We start from the raw sequence: 22,024 nt of genomic DNA on the forward strand, positions 1-22,024 counted from the left end.
GAATATGAATTATTCTGCAACAGCAAAATTAAAATAAAAATGTAATTAAATACATTCTGGTTTTTGTTTTCATCAATCGGTATAGTGTTATCATAAGAAGTAAAGTCCATCTTCTTTAATAATCAAACAGCCCAGTCCGCAAAACATATATTTTTGAACTAAGCCACAGAAGCATTAAAAAGACCGAGTGTCTTTAGGCAGGGACAATGGTAAGGACACTTGTTGTTGTTTGTAGCACTTATTTATCATTGCCATCATCATCTGACCGAGTTAAACTGCTTTGATAGTTTTACAGAGTGTTTGTGAAGGCTAACATACATCACACTAACCCCTTAAAAGTAGTTGGCTCTTGTGGAGAAGAGCATGAACACAGAAACAATTTCACGATAGAAATAATTTCAGCTTTTATTGGACAGCCGCTTGCTATCATTTCTGAAGCTTATTTCACAACCTAAAAACATAAAATATATCACATTTGCAAGGCAGTTAAAGTGTCCTCTCAAGGTTTTATACTTATTAAAGGGACATGAACCCCAGATTCAAGAGGGCGCTGTTGCATGGTGAAATTTGCCAGCACCTTCATTATGAAGATCACTGATGAAAAGCTAGTTAACTGTCAATCAAAGAAAATTATGTATCTACACTCAAGTTTCTATGGTCAGGTGTAGTAAGCAAAATTTGTCTTTCAAGGATCCGTACGTATTGGGCAGAAACAGTCCAGGACAACAGCCAAATCAAGAGACAAACTGTGATTGACAGTATTGCGACCACTTTCGACATACTCACCATAGATATATCGTTTTTGTTTGATGGACATTTAGAATGTGGCAGATGTGTAAGCATGGGTTCAATGCAAACAGCGCCCTCTTGAATCCTGGGCCCGATTCCCTTTAAACTAATTCAGCCTGACACATACACTGTATGACATATTGCAACTAATCCCAAAATAAAAGGCATCATACAGAAATACATGATGCACAAGAAGGGTATAAAAAAAAAAAAATGGCAAGAGCTGTTTTACCCAAAAGAAATAGCAGTCATCAGCAATATCAAGGTTTCAGAGTGTTTTTATTTTTTTATTTTTTTAAACTACCGACATGTTTGCCATATTATTCTTGGCATTAAGACAATTAACAAAACTTATTACTGCAGTTGCACGGTGCTTTGAGTTGACTTTTTCTGACTTGGTCTACATGAAAAACGAAAGGGACTACTTCAACTGACTGACAAATTGCCCTACATGGATGTAAACAAGCACTGATTTGATCAGTGCTCGAGTAGCGGCCATGACAAAAGAAATCATGGGCATACATACTTGCGAAGGATTCGAATCTACAATTTCCTAATCTTCGGACGAGGCGTCTTGTCCAGTAGACCACCGAGCTTTCGACAGCTAGTGCCAGTTCTAAACCATATGGTGTGCAGCGTGTACTGCGCATATGAATAATTTGAATTAATGAAATTCTTGCGTCAAGTTGTTTTTATTGCAACTGACTACACGTACACAGTCACTCTGTCTGGAATGTGACTGTCGCATCAGTGTTGGGTACTTCTTTGCCAAATGACATAATTTATTACAGCTCACGAACTGACTGACAATACAGCATCAAAACGATATTTGGACTGAGAACACAATTGGCAAAAATTTAAGAAATGACATTATCATGAAAGATTTATAAAATCACACAGCTCTCTAGTGCTTGATTGTTCATTCAACATCCACAAACACATTCAGTAACCACTTCAAATGCCAATTCCTTTCCTTAAATGAAAACTTATAAGATTGATTTTGAGAAAGCTATTTATAGCTGCTCTGACTAAAAAAAAACAAACCTAAAAATGAGTGTCACTATTTGATAATAGTCACTATTTGATTAATTTTTCAAAGTTTCATCAAGGAAATCAAAGTTGATGTACCTTCATACAAGGTAGAATTTAGGATGTCACAATGTCTATTGAAATATGACACTAAACACACAAAAAAGAATATTAACAATAACAATTCCATTTAAGCACACATTAAAGACACCTGCTATACATTACTTGTGGGTGCATACAATTTTCACACGAGACTGGACACTGGTAGGTTCAAGTACTGGAGGAGGGAAGAGGTAATGGAATGAGTTTGGGAGCACAGAAGCCCCTTATAATCTCCTTTAAAAAACCACTACAAAGCACAATCCATTCACTCAAATATCAGAAGTCTTTAGAATCTGACCAATCACTACATCACCCCTGAACTGTCGGGCGTCCGCTATTCCCAATGTCAGAGCTCTGTCCGGGCCTCCTGATCGGCTGCTGCGGGCGGGGCGTGATCATCCTCCGGATATATGTCCTCTGGATACACATCCACCAGCTGCACGACAGACTCGCCTCCAAGGATCACGTGATTCAGGGCTTGAGCTGTCTTCGTGAAACTACAGGGACCACATACACATGTATCATAAAAACAAACAAAACAAACAAATCGAGATGGGGGGAAAGTTGAAGGAAGAAAGTGTTTGATGGTATTACCCTCAGGCATGGAGCCAACAATATTCTCTGCACAAGTTGATATACTCACAGTCTCTTAATAGCTATTGAATGGCAAAGTAAAGAGGAACAAAGAGTAGAGTGCAAACATATAGGCACTCTTTAACACTTAAAGGGCTGGGGGGGGGGGGGGCAGAATCTCCCCCTCCGGTTTTAGCATACTGTACACGCTATAATTTTCGCGAATTGCCGCTGTCACACATTTTCGCGAGTGGTTAAATTCGCGATTGGGGGACCAGAGAAAGTATGAAGTGGCAAAGAAAGTGTGAATTTTCAACTTACTAGCAAATAAGAATGATACTAGTTATACACTGCATGAAAAAAAAAAACTTACCAAACTCTGCGAACTAGTAAGTTAGATTTCAACATTTTTGAAGTGTTTAATTCCATCGCGCTAGATTTCTGATGAGTGGTCCCCTTGCGATAATGGATTGGCTCTCTACAGTATTCGTGCCTGTAGACGTGGACGTGCTATATGTACGTAAACAAGCTATAGCCAGTATAGTCTGTTCGGTAAGCCGTGACATGGTATACTAGTACTGAAATGTTCATATCATCAAGGCAAGGGATTCATTTTGGAAGGTAATATTTTCGCGTGTTGTTAATTTCGCGAATAGCTCCCGACTCGCGAATAGCTCCCGACTCGCGAAATTCGCGAAAATAAAAACCCCGCGAAATATATAGCGTATACAGTAGCCAAAAAAGCCCGGCCCAATTTCTATCCATTTTGCATCAACACGGATTATCACAGCAAAGTTTGCACATGTCAAAGCTACAGCACATTGAAGGGTTCTGGGAGGCAACTGAAGGCAAAATTAAACCTGAACTAAAACTGTTTATGCTGGGCTCACTGGATGAACCCTTGCTGCAGTTTATCTGTCAAGATATGTGGGTATTGGCAATTAAGAAAAAAAAAAAAAAAAAAAACAAACAACAACAACAACAACACACACACACACACACACAAGTATGCACATTGAAGCATGCATACACCTTTACTCACTCATGCACAGACATTCACATCCGCACAAGTACAGGTACAAGCGTAATTTGGCTGAGAGGATGCCAAATGTGACATATCACAGCCTGTCCTTGTCCTCTAAACATATTACTGATCACTGTGAGTAGAAGACAGTGATATCATGTCCAAATTCTGCATAGATCCCCTGAATGTGAAATACTGCTGCTTTTCTTTTTCCTTCCTTATATACATTTGCAAAAAACTTTTTGCTCTTCTTTACGGACGGACAAGCAAGAAAGTCACGACTTACACCCGGTGGAACATCCGCCATTTTTTGTCCACAATCTGCTTTGCCTTCTCTAGCAGGGACATGCTCCTCTTCTGCTCTTTCTTCATGTTTGCAGTCAGTTGTTCCACCACCCTCAACTTCACTCTGTTGGACATATTGACATCTGACGGGGGTGGCAAGAAGAGCATGACACAAAAATCAGTATGCGGGACTGTTCAAGCTTTTACTTTGTTGATTTTTGTGCAGTGTTTCTTAAAAACACACTCAATATTTAGTATCACATCATGCTTCGTAAATTATAAGAACTATTCTGCTTTATGTTACTCCATTTTCTGGACTGTCAGCATTCTAGCTCTGAAAAATCAAATACACAGACCAAATTTATTCACTCTTAAATAATATTAGTGCTTAACCCATTGCAGCTGGGCTGATTTTGTTACAACACGCATTTCCCAAAGACACCTGCCGAGTATACTCGCCACTCATCCTCATCGGGTTAAAGTCTAACATTGGCTATCATTTTCCAACAATGTTGAATAACAAGGCAACAAAAATTTCAAAATGAAAATAATGATAGCCACAGAAAAAATAATGAGAGATTATCAATGATTGCGGTTTATGAAACCACTACATATCATGTATTCTACAATTGAAAAACTTGCTCTATCACTAAACTGATGCACAGCAGTTAATGAGTACTCGACTGTGTTCAATACAGAAACGCAGACAGGAAAAAAACTGCCACAACCTAGCATCTAAAAATAAACTCTGCATCATCATTTTGCCACTGTTGCTCGTTTACCTTTGAAAAGCAGTTCATCGAAGGAGACGTTCTCTGTGAATCGCTGGGAGATATCCTCCAGCCGCTCCTTGTGCGCGTCAAAGAATGCCGTCACCTCCTCCATGAGCGCCATCTCTGTCGTGTTGACGAAGACGTACATGTAGCACGACGGCGCGTCGGAGATGGTGTGCACGTTGTGGAAGGCACCAGCCGGCAGCTGCAATGCAAGAGGCAGAGAGCTACATCAGTCCATAGCAGTGCAGCAGTCACAAACAGAATCTACGATGTGTCATTTGATGCATTTCTAGGTGCTGATTTCTTTTGGCACGCGTCTGGAGCTGGCCGATAAGTGCGAAAATTATGCTACACCAAAGTAGTGCCTCCACTTACACAGTTGCCATACACATCAAATCAATGGTGCAAAATCACCAACTTTGCTTCCTTACAGAGAATATTACTTAACTTCTCATTTCATTACTGTTGCTATTTTCTAGAAGTTTAACACCAGAGCAACATTTCATACTTGCAAGTGCTGATTTGCTAAATAGCATTATGCACACAACATACAATCCCTGTGAATGATGTAAGAAATAGAAATCCTCATCTAACCATGATGAAAAAAGTTTAAATCCTCATATACAAAAACACTGCAGCAGTTATACACAGAGACAAGCTAAAACAATACAGCCAGGAGTCCTCGCTCTTTTTCAACCTCATGTCTGCAGTAATGAATGAAAGCCACGCCAACAGGAGTTAAAATGGAGGGATATAATAATTGTTGAGGAAGCCTCCTGCGGAATGAGGGCCATATTTCATTATTAGAAAAGGATGGCAACTCTTGCTGGAATGGCAACTTACCATAGCAACAGCCAAACAGGAAGCTGGATTCTTGTCATTACCATGATAAGTGCCATTCCAGCAAGAGTTGCTATCATAATAATACATCAACTTTTTATGAAAAGGGGCCCTGGTTTACGTGTTTATGTGTGCATGCATTAGCAAACGGGTCATCACCCCCAGAGTGACTTCATTATACATCTAGAATATTTTTGCCTTCAGTGACTCAATTCTTCTCCTTGAAGCAGCCAATCACATGACACAATACAGGGCCGGCACAGTGTTTTCAAAAGTGTGGGGGCCCACTTCCGGGTTTCATGAGCTAACAAGCAAAAAAAAAAAAAAAAAAAAAAAGTCCTCAGCTCATCTCTCCCCATCCACTTCCGGGTTTCTTCAGCTGACAAGCAAAAAAAAAAAAAAAAAAAAAAAAAAAAAAGGAGGTCCTCAGCTCATTCTGTCCCCTCCCATTTCCGGGTGTTATAAAAAAAAGGTCTTCAGAGAAAACACATAACCTTACCGCCGCCATACTTCAAGATCTCTATCTATTTCTATTTTAGTGCCACTTATGTACTTCCGGGTTTAAAAAAGTGTGGGGGCCCAAAGTGATGACACCTTATATATTCCTTTGTATGGTGCACAAAAAGTGTGGGGGCCTGAGCCCCTATGGCCCCCACGGCTGTGCCGGCCCTGCACTACAACCCTCATCAGGTGATCACCTGTATCCTGTCTCCAATCCCCATGGTGATATTCCTCTTCCTCTCCACCAGTTCCACCATGATCTTCCCGCTCAAGACTTGAATGCTCGTATTGCCCAGATCCTCGCTGATGTAGTTTTCCAGGAACAGACCTGTTCAATACCAATGACATAGGTGAAGATGACAATTTTTCACTCACTAAAGGAAATAAATTCACTCTGGAAATTACTTTGTGTGAATTGAAGCAGAAAAATGAGCGAAACAGGACAGTAAAAGTTTGAGAAAATTGTGATGAAAACTAAAAGAAGTTCAGATTTTTTGAAGTTGTGATCAATTTGAGCACAAAGTGGCAACTCTGTGATGTAGCGTGAGAGCTCACCTCCCATATTTGCCCTGTGTATTAAATTCTACAAAGTCTCTCTGTTTTTATGAGAGAATATACTATTGGCATGCAGAGTTGTATGGAAAAATATTTACAATAACTATTAAAAGGTGCACATACAATGCACAATTTTATCAAAAATTTAATTGAAGCAAAAAAGACAATTTCAGACTAATGAGCGAGCTGAATGCTAACTGAACCAATATGATTTTCAGGGAACAATTTCTTCTCTTAGAATTTATGGGAAAAAGCACAACAAAAGAAAGACATTCCATGAAGCATGTATCCCACCCAGTGTGATTCTTGTGAGGCAATGATATCACCACCTGATTTCATCTGCATGAATAAGCGGGACCAAAATCACACTTCCTATTATGTGAAATGTTAACATTCTCATTTCAAGGTCAAGACTCAATGGAAATGAAAGTTCCCCTTTTCTGTTGCTCGATCTAACTCTTCCTTATCAAAGTCTACTTGGGCATTCTGTGAATTACCAGGAAAGTCGGCCAAGAACACGACGTCGAGCTCCTCGTCCAGCTGGTCCTCGATCTCAGCCAGCTTCGTCCGCCAGTCAGACAGCTCTATGAGGAGGGGCATCAACCAGGGCGTGGCCGAAAAGGGGGACCAGTGCGCCCTCACCAGATCCACGTTGGGGTCAAACATTCTGCAAAGAGAAATGGAAAAACATTAGTCATGTCCTCATTCTCCTTCTATTTCTTTACTATCTTCTCTTCCCCTACTTTTCTCCTCCTCCTACTGCTCCTTCTTTATCATTCCTCTTTTTTCTTCTTTATTTCACTTCCTCCCCCATTTCCTCCCCCTTCTTCTCTTCTGCTTCTTATCTACATGTGTGTATTTATTTTTTGTCTAACTCAAACAACAAAATCTAGACTGATAAGTTCAACAGACATTCTGCATCAGTTGGTAACCTACATCTGCCCAATAAATAGTCACAGAAATATGATACTATAACAACATCATTGGCCAATTACCTCGGTTTGGTTCTCAAATGGAGAATTTGTTGCTTTCATACATTTTTTTTTTCCCTGTACAGTTTCACTATTAGTCAAATAGCCTTCTGTTTTTATTCTCAAGTGGATAATTTGTTGCTTTCATATTTGTTTGTTTGTTTGTTTGTTTTTTTTCCTGTACTGTTCCTGTGGGGTAATAACAGCATGTATGCCCTTTGAGCACTCTACAGAGTGGATCTGGTGCAATACATGAATATCACATATACATTATTATTATTACCACTACTAACTACTATTTTTCTATACATCGACAAAGCATGTTTGCATAAATGCATCATAACTCCACACCTTTGCCTGAAGCGGCTGTTCATGGACTTCCAGACATCCACGTAGAGCTGTGGTTGGGCCACGCCCATGCTCTCCAAGTGATTGGCGATGCAGGTGGCATACTGCTTGGTCATGTCGCTGTGGCTGGCCCAGCGGTTACTCTCCACCCAGTACTATGGAAACGCAAATGGCCGAGGAAAGACAGAGGGGTTAAAGGTCACAGAGTGCAAGTATTCTCAATTACTTTTCTCATCAATTCACTCCATATCTAATTGACACTATGATTGAACAAAATAAAGTTCTCAATGTCGATTGCACTATAAGGAACTGAAACTATGAGACATAAAACATACTTGGAGAGATACCATTAGTTCTTATAATAATAAGTTCTCTTTAGCATGGAATTGTTACATTTTAGGAAATATTGTAAGCAATACTATCCACGAAATCAACTTAACTCTTGTATGCTATCAGTGCTTAAAAATGAAGAAAATAATATTTGATATTTTTAATCACATCTTCACTATCATTCCGTGTTATCTAACAAGTGAAGTATTGCTGGGAAGGTTTTATTTGTTCTATCGGATGATGGACTTACTTTAAACTGTTTAAAAATGGCCCTTAACTCGTTTTGCAATCAAACTTTACATATGTAAATGAACTCACATACAAATGAATATGTAAACAGACTCACCTCTGGTGCCAAATAGCCTTCCTCCCCAGTCTTTCCATCCACATATTTCATTTTGATGTGCTGCGTTTCCCACGTGTGGACCATCATGTCCCATGAGTAGCCATAGAGACCGTTTGTCCAGTTGTTATACCCCTACATGCAAATGAAACACCGGCATGAAACTGTCCATATTTCCTTACATTATGAAACATGAATAATATCCCTGCATATATGGTCAGAGCAGTTTATCATCAACAAGTGGAATAGTCAGCAAAATTTTTTTTTTTGTTTTTTTTGTGCTACTCACTGTGCTACTCACAGGGAAAAAAAAAAAAAATGGGATTTACCTTTTTCTCTGACTTCAACTATCCACATCAGGAAAAGCAATATTGGCTTTATCAGAGAGCATTTTGATTTGAATCAATCTGATGAAATTGCAAGCTACTAAAATGCCATGTTTCTACTCTTCTTTCTTTGTAAAAGTATACTGAACCTTATGTGTTGTCAGAAAAAGAAATTACTGGTAATGAGACTGCGTGGTAAATACTACCTGCTATATTTGACAAGAATCACGATAATGATAAGATTTCAGAAAATCTCTTGTGTTGATTTAGTTTGACTGGAAGCAAAGTGCACGAGACAAGAAGGAAATTTTACTCCTGACATGCACAAATCCCTGCTCGTACAAACTCTGCAACTTACAGCACTTACATGGGCGAGAATATTTATTCAGACAGCATCCCTAATACTGGAAACTGAGATGAAGTTTCAATAACAACTTTGACAACATTTTGTGTTATCTTAACAAGTGAGGTATCACCTGGAAGGTTATATTTTGTTCTATCTGATGATGGACTTACTTTAAAATGTTTAAAAATGGACCTTAACTTGTTTTGCGTACAACATGACAAAAAAACTTGCCGTTGTGATGTAAACTTAGAAATGACAGCGAGGGGTGAGACTAGGTTAGCAATGATGTCACAATCAAAAGCCCAAAGCCACATACAAAATGTTTTCAAGTTTTCCACTGTAGCAGCTTGTACACCTATCCTACAAACAGCTTGCCATCAGATCCCAGACCATAGGGCCCGAATTCACGAAGGTGGTACAAGTAAAACCATGGTTTAAACCATGGTTTATTCAAATTTCTTTTGTGTAAATACGATTGACAGATTGCGTACGCCAACAAACGTCTAGTAGCGAACACGCATTGATATGCGCATGTCAAAAGTACGCCTATTTCTTGCTTATTTCAGATCATGGTCTAAATTTGTACCATGGTCTAAGTTTAAACCACCTTTGTGAATTCGGGCCTATATGTTCTATTCTAACTCACCTTTGTGATAAAGTGTGAGTATGGTAGGAAGAGCTGGACGGATGCATACAGAAGACATCCTACCACCACCAGATGATGTCTGGTCTTCAGGGCGGGGCTCTTGGCCTTCTTAGATGAGGCATCCTGCTTCTACATCCAAAATAACAAACCAGATGGGCAGGATACGAGGATTGAGAAAAGGAAGAGAGTACACAAGGCGACATGTGTAGTTCAACGTTCTGGGACATCCTACAAAACAATAAATGAAACAAAACATCAGCATCAATGTTTCTCCCCCCCCCCCCAAAAAAAAAAAACCCCAAAAAACAAAACAAAACAAATTCATGCAGAGTATTGCTCATCAATACTTAAATGATTTGCTCATTGTTGCTTACATTTAGAGGAGGGCTATCAACATCAATTAATCTCTGTCTCTGTAGTATTGGATTATTAAGATTTCTTATGAATGCATGAAGCAAATTATTTAAGTTCCTATTCTCTAGATATACCTTAGGCCTGCCGCACACTATACCATCAAGACCGGTCGTACAACCTTAAGACCGGAAGTGTAACGTTACCAACCTTGCCAGTTTCCAGTCGTGCGACTGGGTCTTAGCGCCAGTCATAGAGATTTGACATGTTGAATTTTCACGACCAGTCGTGGGCTTTCAGCCATTCCCGATACAGTAAAATGCGAGCGCACACAGTGCACAATGCGTGCACTTCTCTTTTGGATGCATGAAGCCACAACGGTTGTAAGCCTAGTTGTATAGTCTGATCGTATACATGTAGTGTGCAGTGTCGAGTCCGGCGAAAGGTCTAATCGTATAGTGTGCGGTGGGCTTAAAGATTACAACAACAATTGGATATTTCTCACAGCTAGACAACTTCTCTTCCAAACTTTGGGCAACAGCATTGGCTTTCCCTCATTCATTCACGATATCATCAACGCCACACACTGTGAGCTTGATTCATGCCACAAAGTTTAAACGTCTTCCTCCTGCTAGAAATTTGCCCTCTTGTCTTCCAAGAGTCATGAGTTTCAAACTCTGCAAGAAATGCACACTTTCAGAGAAGCACATGAACAAAGACCTACCAACTACCATACCTGGGCACCACTTCTGATCATGAAAGTTGTCACCTCTGACAAGTTGTCAGTCTCTGAAAATGTCAGTAAAATCCTTAAATTTGATTGGCTGAGAAGCTCTGGTCACTGACGGTTACTATGGTAATTGTCAGTTCTGACAAGTTTCATGAAACAGTGCCCACTGACTTTAGAAACTGTCAAAATATTAGAGACAAAATGATGACAAATGTTGCAGTCTGAGTTTCATCATCATCGTCATCATCCTCATCCTAGAAGAAAAGCTGTTCTTGCTCTCACCTTGGTAGTATCTCGGCCTGAGTAGATGCAGTGTTCGCTTGGCTCGGCACTCTGCTCAAGAGACGGAATCTGGTTTCTAAGGAAACTGGGCAGAGCCCTGCACAGTTTGCGAGGCCATGTATCAGAGTAAAAGACGGTGGTGGAAGCCAACATGGCAAAGGGGAACATACCTATTGAAGAAAGAAAGAAAGAAAAAAAAAAAGAACTTGACCATGGTACCTGCATATATCTGTTTCGATTCTTTGGTGGGAATTTTGAAAAATAACTTTACAGCATCAAATGTCCACACAAATATGCATTACTTCTGTGACTTTCATTATTGTGTATGAATGCAATAAAACACACATTCTTCCTGATGTATGCTTATACATCCTGAATGACTGATTTAAATCAATTATTTGCTAGAACACTGGCAGAATTACCCCTATGCTGTAGTTGGCCATCATGAACATGAGTTAAATATGAGCTTTCTGGAAAAAAACAAAAGGGGGGGTACAAAGTTATGTAGTTATGACAAAGCAGAATGTCCTAAGTTCATATTACAACTGATGGTATAATAGGCATGTTTTTAATTGTCCCACAGTAATTTCTTCTGCAGTAGGTACTCAGAGATATACAGCATAAATCAAAGCCAAGATTCTGCATTTCTTTCAAAAATTGTAGCACCTTGGTAATATTGACGCGAACATGACTTGAGAATCAAACAGCATTTTCTAATTTTACCAACATATTAGATAGATCCCACGAACATGATGAAAATTCTTCTGAATCTTGACTGAAAAAAAAAATGCTTTCAAAGGAGCTGGTATAATAGAACTTGCTAAGAGAACTTTGTTAGTCTGTGTGTTGAATTTCTGCTCATTAAATACATATAAACTGTTCTTTGCATTTTTATCTACTGTATACTCCATACATTCAGCGACTCTGATTTTCCATGAATCAGGACTTCCCAACAATTTTGCAAGTAGTTAAATTCGCAATTGTAGAGCATGGTACCGAAGAAGAAATGTATGCGTGCACGTCACATTCATGTCAGGATCAGAGTTAATATTTTCGCACATTTTTAAATTCGTGAATAGCACTCGGCTCGCGAAATTCACGAAAATAAAAACCTCGCAAAATATTCAGTGTATACAGCAGGGCTCCACACTAACTTTTTTATTTGGTGGCCCGATGGGGCCACCAAAATCATCAATTTCAAATTTTTGGTGGCCCAAGAAAAAAATTTGGTGGCCCCCCCAAAAAACAATAAAAAACGTTAAAATTCCTGTTTTTTTTTTGATGAGTCAAATATTTAAGTTTTATCATAGTAAGAATTGGAAGCTGGACATATTTACTCATAAATAAACCTCAACAAACTCGCAACACTCACTCTCAGGCACTCATTCAGTCCTTTTCATCCTTTAAACAAATTTGACTGCTGAATGGTAAGACTAAGTATAAATATTCATTGACAGGCACATGGGTTGCAACATCTTAACATAAATAAATGACACTTTTCAAAAAATTTTGGTGGCCCGAGGCGGGCCACCAAATTTGCCCTTTTTAAAAATTTGGTGGCCCGACTTTCATTTTTGGTGGCCCCGGGCCACCGGGCCACCGTTAGTGTCGAGCCCTGTATACAGTATTCTCCCACAATTCATGACATTGCGATATCAACTTTCCTCAAATTTGTATCTCTCCATCAAAGCTTGTAGAGACATCATCGGCAGTACAGAGATTTTACCTTAACATCCACAGACTTACCGATACTGAAGAGTTGTGAGTTCATAATGTGAAAGGAACCGGTAAAGAAGGTCCCTGCAGGGCGCGTGGCATCAAAGAAGAGCAGGAACCCCGCTGACAGGTCAAGGGCCAGACCACCCAGATGGACCATAAAGTAGTCGATCTGGGAATCGGTCAGCAGGAGCCTGTCATGGATGGTCAAAACAATGTCAGGGTTAGATCCATGCGCTATGCGATGAGGTCTTGGTTGGTAGATTTTATTTCTTTGAAAGTTAAGCAGGCACATGCTTGGGAAACACTCGATCTGTTTCTTTCATATCTGTGATACTTGCCGGTGCAAATATCACACATTTGATTGTTGCAATAAGGATGAAATTATGACATTTCCAATGTTCACATCCTTTATAAAGCATGACATAATTTTCATCAAGACAGAATATGATATTGGACAACATGAGACCAAATAAATTAATCATCTCATAACAACAACTTTTAATTTTTTAACCTCTTTTGCAAAAACAACACAACACAATACAAATAGATTAATAAAAAGCTGGCCTAAGGCCAAATTTGGTGTCTTTATGAATCAAAGTCAATAGGCATTTCAAGCCAATCTGGTAGCCCCTGCAGGAGGCATGACACATCTTGAGTAGAGGCTAGCTAATTATCAGAACTCCTTGTTACGAAAATAATGAAGATTAGTATGTAGATTGTTAGCCTCACACTGCCAGATCACATTTTGTCATTGCCATGTGTCCAAAAGCTAATATCTGGAAATGTGCAAAGAAGCTAGACAATGTTTCTATCATCTGCATGCCATGCACTCTTAGAACACAATTCTAAGTCTTGATCAAAGACTATTCAGAGCAACAGCAAGACTGGCTTGGAAGGCTGCAATGTTCCAGTTGAGGTTCTTACCTGAATGGTTCAAAGACCCAATGTCGGGACAAGAATTCCATGGAGTAGCCTCCGACCCAGTCTGCATCCAATTTTTTCAGTCCAGCAAAGAAATACACAATGAAGATCTAAGAAGACAACAATTAGCATAATACAAACGTCAACAACAAACCAGAACAAGGACTTCAGTGAGTAGCCATGGATTCAAGTAAGAGTCATACCAAATTTGACAATTCTACATTGATACAATGTAGCATGGTTTTATCCAAAGCAAATCAGACTAAAAATAACAAGAAAACAAAACAAAACAAAACAAAACAAAACAAAACAAAACAAAACAAAACAAAACAAAACAAAACAAAACAAAAAAGATCATGTGCATGGAAAATACTGCCCTGGATGTACTTTATGGCTTTTAAATTTCATTCCTCTTTTGTTTTTATCTGGTAATACATTTTCACAATGACATAGAAATCAATGTAGACTACGCTAAATCCAAATTCAAATTAAATTCAATCTAATTCGAACTGAACAAAACATGAGAATTTACATAGTGGGAATCTAATGCACACCCTATCATTGTGTCCCAGCATATATGACACCGAAATCGCAAAATTAGCATTTGTGATACAGGTTTTAAACTCTACATGAACAGTCTCAAGTGCAAAAAGTGGAACCAACAAATCCCAAAACAAAGTTCACTGCAAAAAGCAATGGGGAGAACTGTGTCATACCTGGAAACGTATGATTCCGATGTTCCACAGCGGCACGTGTCTGTTTCTGACCTTTTCATTCAGCCATCCATCCACGGACCTACAGGCACATCGTCAAGTTCATAGAGAGAAAACATGTATTGGGGTTCACATTGTAGTTGGAAATATGTTACATGAGCAGAAGATGAAGAGTTACGGGCTGTCAAGCTACTATCTATAAGCAACAAGTTTTCTCCATTTATTTCAGTTTCACTTTGTGTAATGTGTACAGTACAGTGTATCCCTTTGGAATGTCCATTCTGGTTTTTGTTTGTGATAAGTACTTGTATCATATATTCTCTACCTGGTCAAATAAATAAATAAATAATAATAACCAGGAAATGCACAAATATGGAGCTAAATTAATAGATTCACAGTCTTCCCTGAAATGTGACAACACAGTACTTGACATCGTGACAAAAGCAGAAGCTTCTTCTAAAATGCTGTTCTACATTACTCTAAACTTACATGGAGAGATGCAGACTTTTATGCAGAAGCACATACAGATGTACTCTCTCTATCCCCCATTTTGTATATTGTAGACTAGAAATAAAATCAATTTGGACATACCGAGTACTGTAGACAACAGAGACAAATTTAAACCAAGATATTGTGCCATTGTAGCTCGTGAGTACAAGCATTTCTAGCCCTATGGAGTAGTTTTTCTGTACAAATTTCAAATTCTTGACTCTATTCAACTGCTCAAAATGAACTTCCTCATTATTGTATTCAATATGCATCATCAAAGCTGATGACGCATATGGTGTATGAAGGCCAAAAATCACAGAAAGATGCTTATGAGTGCAATGTAAATGTACACAACAACAAAGTAAGAGTCCCTTTGTATTCCCCAAGTGATAAGTCTATTGGCATACTGAGAACATGAGAAATGGCCTTTGACCTTGAGGCCACGTAAACAAAACTGGTATTGAGCCCTCGGTGACATGATGCGACCGAAAATCCATTTAAATGTGTCAAGCCTAACAACTTGTCCTCTCCACTCAACAGTACTTGTAAGCAGACTCCCTCTAACCAGAATACCACAGCAGTCTCACCAGAAACGATTCCCATCCATGAACACCAACTGGAGTCCGATGAGGCCATACAAGTAGGAGTGGTTGTTCCAGGCAGTCTTGTCAAGGAAGAAGATGTACCAGTACGGGACGAGGAAAAGAAGGCAGCTGAGGCGGTAGTATGCACCAAGGAATATGCCCAGGGCACCTGCATTAATTGAAAGCATTGATGCAAGACCATTATCGTGAGTCATAGGTTGCTCTCTTCTACAAACATATCTGTCTCGATTTTTTGTTTATCCCTTTCTGCAATTCTTGGTATCGACAATACCTAGGTGCTGTACGCAGAGCAGCATTTTAGATGCATTATGGGATAACCCAGGAGACAAACTTGCCCCTGTTTTGGCTGCGTATATGCACGCAGGTCACGTTCCATCTTTATCCCGGGGTATTCTTTGTTGAAGATTTCATTGCTTTCCATCATGTGATGAGCACATCAAAGCCTTGCAGTAGTGAATCATGACTCTTGTTACCGCAAATCAGTAAAATGTTGAAATTTGAAACTCTTTCTTCGTTGAATTCTAAGCAAAGAGAAAAGAAGCAATGACAGAAAAGCAGACAAAAATTGCACTGAATTGCATGGAGACTAGGACACATGCAAGACAACCAGAAGCGACAATGGCACCAAGACAACAAAAAAAAGACAAAAAAAGTTTGGCAATTTGCTAACTTACATTACATTTTCCACTAGAAAGGTGCTCCCTCATGTGGAAAATCTGCAAATAATCTAATGAGAGACACAAAAGACTGTCCTTTCTTGGGCCTTTCCAGAATTATCTATGCTGAATAAAAAAAATATGTGTATTCCAAGTGTTTACCTGTAATCATAGTGAGGTAGACCACATACATCCAGTCAACAGGCAAGGGGGCCAGGCTGTTGAAGAGTGGAAATCGGCACTCATTGGTGTCCCCCCAGCGGTGGTCAGCATATGCCATCCCACGCTCCTGGATTATGTCCATCATCATCAGCAAGCCTGCATGGAAAGAAATTCAAAATTGCCATCTATCATCAAACACAAAATTTGCTATCAGTCCAGACATTATTGTACAAAGTTGCTTGTTGTATTACTGAACAAATTACAACGGTTTGAACACCGAGACATTTCAACAAGTCTTAACCTTCTTCTCTCAAGATATATGCATCAAACTTATTTTCCTCCAATGGTTTCCAGGTACATCAACAGTTGACCTCATTCCATATTTGAATAGTGGCAGGAAGCAAATTCAAGTACACAACATCTACAGAGTCCATACCCACCAGTATTACCATTCTTCACTGATATCTACATCAGGTCTATGTTGTAAACAGACTGTTCAAACTGAATTCCAACAGTACACACACTTGCCTAATTTATCTTCAAGTAAAAGAACAAATAAGAAATTTCACATAACTATCATTATCAAATTTGGGGAGGGCCAAAGTATCAATGAAAAAAAAAATCAAAACAAAACAGAACAAACAAACAAACAAAACAAACAAAGCCCCCAACCCCCACTTTCTTGTATTACTGACAAAAATCCACTTTGGTATAAGGATTACATAATTAATATGGCTCTAAAGGGAACAAAACAATGTGGAAACAATGGTACAGCATATCCCGTACCAAACAAAATCCTCCATGCAGCAGTGGCGGATGGGTCCCTGGGGGAGTTCAAGAGTCGGACTGCGGTGCTCCAGCTTTGCAGGTCGTTGCAGTCAAAGCCCATGAGACGCTTCATGCTCCCGCCTCCTTCCTCTCCTTTTGGCGGAGTCACCGAGGATGAATACTTCATAGCAGGGGCATCTCCTGCAGCGGAAGGTGCCGTCAAGTTCGTAGGTTCTGCATTTTCGGGTTTGCCCTTTGCAGACTTTGCTACCCTCTTTCTGGTTGGCATGCTCCTATTAAAACTAGAGCAGGGAATACAGAAGGGTTCGGGTCAGATCAGATTACAGTAGATTATCTATCAATTCATCATTCACTGAAACCATTATAGATATTCATAAACAAAGAGAGACAAATGACTAAAATCATACTTTTTAACTTATGGGCAAGTCCAAGATAACACGCACGTTACGTATGGGACATTCAGAGACTTTTATGACCTGAAAAATAGTGTTAATGGCCTTTGATCATATTGAACTTCATCATGGTGATTGATATCTAGGAGAAGTATAATCTTGTAAAAAATTGAGAAAAATTACCATGACAATTATATTCTAGAAGAGAAAATATGTGCCGTTACGTATGGGACCAGAAAAATTTTGTTTTTTTGAACATTTTTTTCAACCTCAAAACTCTCTGAAAGTATATCATTCTACAACTTGGAACTCACTGTGATGAAAGTCACAACACTCAAGATTATCACAGGTAAGTTTCATGTCATCAGGCAAAAAGCTCTAATTACAGGTTCTAATTAAAGACAGACATGACGTGTTACGTATGGGACAGTTTGTCCCCCATTCATTTAGTGTGTGAAGAACCATGTTTATGGGTATTTTGCATAATCATTGAAGTAGAATCAGTTGAAACCACTCAAATACTGATTCAGATTGTCAAGGAAACAATATTCCCCAAATATTCACCATCATAATCATATTCAATCATATTTTTATATCTTTATGACCAACCTGGGTATGCATGCCCTTTGTCCCCCATTCGTTAAGTGTGTGGAGAAGCATGTTTATGAGTATTTTGCAAAATAATTTTGCAAAATACCCATAAACAAATTTTTGTATAATTATTGAGGTGGAATCAGTTGAAATTACTCAAATACTGATCCAGATTGACAAGGGAACAATATTCCCCAGATATTTACCATCATAATCACATTCAATCATATTCTATATTTTTTATGACCAACCTGAGTATGTATGCCTATTTTTATCAGGATAGTTACTACTGAAAAATTGAATACCTGGTAGTTTAAAGTGTTTACTTCCGTTGATGAAGGGCAGTTTGCCATTTAGTTTCAATAAAAAACAACTTGACACAAGAAATATTAAGTTTAATAAATAAGCAATACCTGCTGCGTGGAACCCCAGTGATCGAGTAGATAAACGATATATGATGTCTGTCTAGCAGTCAGGTCATTGATTCGAGTCACACCTCAGTATGTATACCCATGAATTTTGTTGTGGCTACTACTGAAAACTGAATAAGGACAATTTGTGTATCACTTGCAGTAAAAAAAAAAAAATCATTTTACATTTTATTTTTTTTTCTATATATATCACAACCATTTCAAATTGGATCTCTATCACATAAACTTTGAATTCCTCTAGTCTTAGGATTTTATGCTCCTAAGTAATTCATATAATTGGTTTCCAATCATCTCTTTAAATGTTGAAAACTGAATCCCCATTTCTACAAAAAACTATACCATCCCTTTAATGCTGATTTTTCATTGTGTATTTTGCCATTTTCCCCTCCCCCTTTCTGAAAATTGTTCAGTCAAGTTCATGTATTGTTTCAAGTGTCTATAACTCAAAAAGTAGCTACAATGTTGGGATGCTTTCTTCAGGATGATTGACCATTTGTGTACTGAGAGACCTTCCCAGCTAGCTACATGCATTCACATGCAATATGTATGAGGATGTCCCGTACGTAACGCATTTGTCTCATACGTAACATTATTTCAATGCCTAATAAACAATATTTATTTTACTTTTTTTTCTTTTTTCTCTGGTATTTAATTTCTCTAAACAATAAATTAGAACTTTCCAAAAGGGCATTAAAATAACCTTAACAATTTCAGAATAAACCTAAAAAAATGACCTCATTTTGTTACGTATGGGACATCTCATGATAGGACACGAGCTAATTTGCATAATCATTTGCATAATCCCTAAATTTTCATACCAAGTTAAACTACGTGATGAACTTCTTATGTCCACATATTAATCAAATATTATTTGCTTTCCTGTGAATTAATATGAATTTTTATAAATGTCCCATACATAACGCTGTGTTTCACATTTATGCAAATGAAGCCCTTGAAATTTGCATAAATTTACATAATATCATTTTTTCCTCCACGGAAATCAAAACTTCAACTCATAAGCTTCAAAATGATACCAAACATGTCAATATTGAGCAAAGATGAAATTTTGCCTTCTGAGGGGACCTTATCTTGGACTTGCCCTTATGCAGACAATGGGTGGTATAATAAATATGATGTGAAGGTCATAAAAGAAGAAACATTCTACAAACATAACTTCCATAAATCTGTTGTTGCAGGAGAATGCAACATTTAGTTTAAGTGTCAATTAAATTCTACATGTTGCTGGTGATAGTGGTCCATTGTTCATGACATCTGCACATTTCATGAGACCTATGGATGATGCTGAAGACAGGCTTTAAGCCTCTGTATTCAGATCCAGATTTGGTCCTTCTTGAAGTAGGTCGGGTCATGGCCAGGTGGGGTGGCTTCAAACTTGAACTTGACAGGTTCGTCATTCCAAAAGTTATCTAAACCAATTTTTAACAGTCAGACTCTACTTGTATGTTTCCTGTCTATATTTCGATAAAGCAGCTTCCACAGGAAGATTTAGTGATATGATAGGTGAATTTAACAATTGAAAGGAGTGTCACGACGTGTGGAAATGGTGGTGGGCAGGCAAAGCAATTGATATCTAAAAATAAAAAATGCTATGTCAAGTGCAAGTAAAAACCAATCCGATGCATTGAAATTACATGAGGGCCTGTACAGGTGGCTGCATCACCCTGATGGAGCTGGAGGGGAGGGCAGCATCCTTGACAATGGGCTTTTAAGGGCTTTGACTTCACATCTCTTGTAGTTGTATTCAACAACTTACAAGAGGAAAGACTCCTGCGAAGGAGACCTAGACTACACTCTACAGTCAGCTCAGCACGGTCAGCTTTCTGTTGGACAAGTTGGCAATCAATGCTTGGGTTGAACTGCACTGCCACTGGTCTGATTGCTTGTTTCAACAGACTACCTAGTAAAGTTTAAATTAGATCTGATTTGAAGATTAGTGAAGTCGAAGATAAACATTTTTTTATTATCACATTAGTTAAATTTCACTAGACTAGTCTAGGCCCAACTAAACTAGCAACTGACTAGGCACTAGCCAAGCGCTCTAGCGTCTATATTTCCATGATTTCATGACTTTCTATTGTTGGCATTATCTTCCCAAGATCGTTGCTGTTACAAGATGTTACATTACTGTAACCTATACTACAGACACGTCCTGGCCTGGCTAGCTCCGTTGTGAACTTGCCTCGACCACACGCCGTGCAGCCGTGCGGATCCCGGAGCAACAGCGCGCCGCGCTGGTCTTTGCAGCTGCTTGCTGCTCGAGTCGTTTCACGCAGTTGCAAGCGACTTGTGACTAAGTACACCACAGATTAACAGACATGGGACTAGGGGTAGAGCTATGCGTTGAATAATCCGTTGTCAGCGATTTGATATTTCACTACACACAAAACTAATTTTCTTGACATACGTCTTACATTCAAACTAGGAGTTGAACCTAAATATAAAAAACGCAGTGGGCATTTTGAACAACACAATAAACTCACCTTATCGTCAAAAATATGGATCGTCTCTCCGCAGTGCAACGAGTCCGATGATGTAAAGCAGAACATCCGTAGCTTTGCGTACGCGTACGTACGATTCATAGAGATATATCTCTATGGTACGATTGCGATCGATATGCGGGTTATTTATCTGGATGAGAGATTGCATAGCATAGATATACCTTGATACCTTGATGTAGTAATCCCTTGAAGCAGCTTGTACATGAAGCTATACTGGGATCATATGCATGCAAAAGGCCAAGGATCTTTGATGCCAAGCACAATCAATATTGATATTGTTTTGCTTTGGAGGATCTATGACAGAGAACGACATGAATCGGCCTTGCTTGCCTCTTAGTAGATGTCTTTCTCTATATGGACACTTTTATACAGCCTGTGATTTAAATTGCAAATCAATTACAGCCTTCTAACAATTAGTGATATTTTGCCTTGCACATATATAAAAGCTGTTGCTGTGACATCATCATCATCATCATCATCATCATCATCATCATCATCATCATCATCATCATCATCATCATCATCATCATCATCATCATCATCATCATTATTATCAATCATCATCATCATCATCCAGGGGCGGATCCAGGAATTCCGTAAAGAGGGGGCGCATTTACAAAATTAAATGGGGGACGCACGCACCCCTCCCCCCATTTTTTTCTTTTTATTTCTTTTGTTTCAACAAAAAATAAAGGGGGGGGGGGGCGTGCGCCGGTTGCGGTCCTCCCTGGATCCGCCCCTGTCATCATCATCATCTACCTGTATGTCTTGGTGTTGGTTTGATGTGTATCTATTTGGTATTTCTAGTTCTAATTAATCTTTGTAAATTTATTGAAACTTATCAAGGAACCAAGAAAAAAAAATCTGTAAATTAGAAATATCAATCTAGA

General features: G+C 38.8%; 1 protein-coding gene across 1 annotated transcript; it reads right to left on the reverse strand.

The window, feature by feature from the left end:
• Positions 1 to 1,655: 1,655 nt before the first annotated feature.
• Positions 1,656 to 21,180, reverse strand: LOC139715233 (vitamin K-dependent gamma-carboxylase-like). The gene is made up of 16 exons (XM_071626822.1): positions 21,117 to 21,180; positions 17,199 to 17,473; positions 16,413 to 16,568; positions 15,577 to 15,742; positions 14,504 to 14,582; positions 13,791 to 13,897; positions 12,894 to 13,057; positions 11,148 to 11,317; positions 9,785 to 9,913; positions 8,470 to 8,601; positions 7,797 to 7,948; positions 6,972 to 7,141; positions 6,117 to 6,247; positions 4,585 to 4,780; positions 3,804 to 3,945; positions 1,656 to 2,417 (listed from the first exon to the last, which is right to left on the reverse strand). The coding sequence occupies exons 2-16, from the start codon at positions 17,467 to 17,469 to the stop codon at positions 2,267 to 2,269; spliced, it is 2,316 nt and encodes a 771-aa protein (XP_071482923.1). The 5' UTR covers positions 17,470 to 17,473; positions 21,117 to 21,180; the 3' UTR covers positions 1,656 to 2,266.
• Positions 21,181 to 22,024: the final 844 nt, after the last annotated feature.

This window comes from Diadema antillarum, unplaced genomic scaffold (genome assembly GCF_040938485.1).
Source record: "Diadema antillarum isolate AM-2024a unplaced genomic scaffold, OU_Dant_1.0 scf00000046, whole genome shotgun sequence".
Classification (NCBI taxonomy): domain Eukaryota; kingdom Metazoa; phylum Echinodermata; class Echinoidea; order Diadematoida; family Diadematidae; genus Diadema; species Diadema antillarum.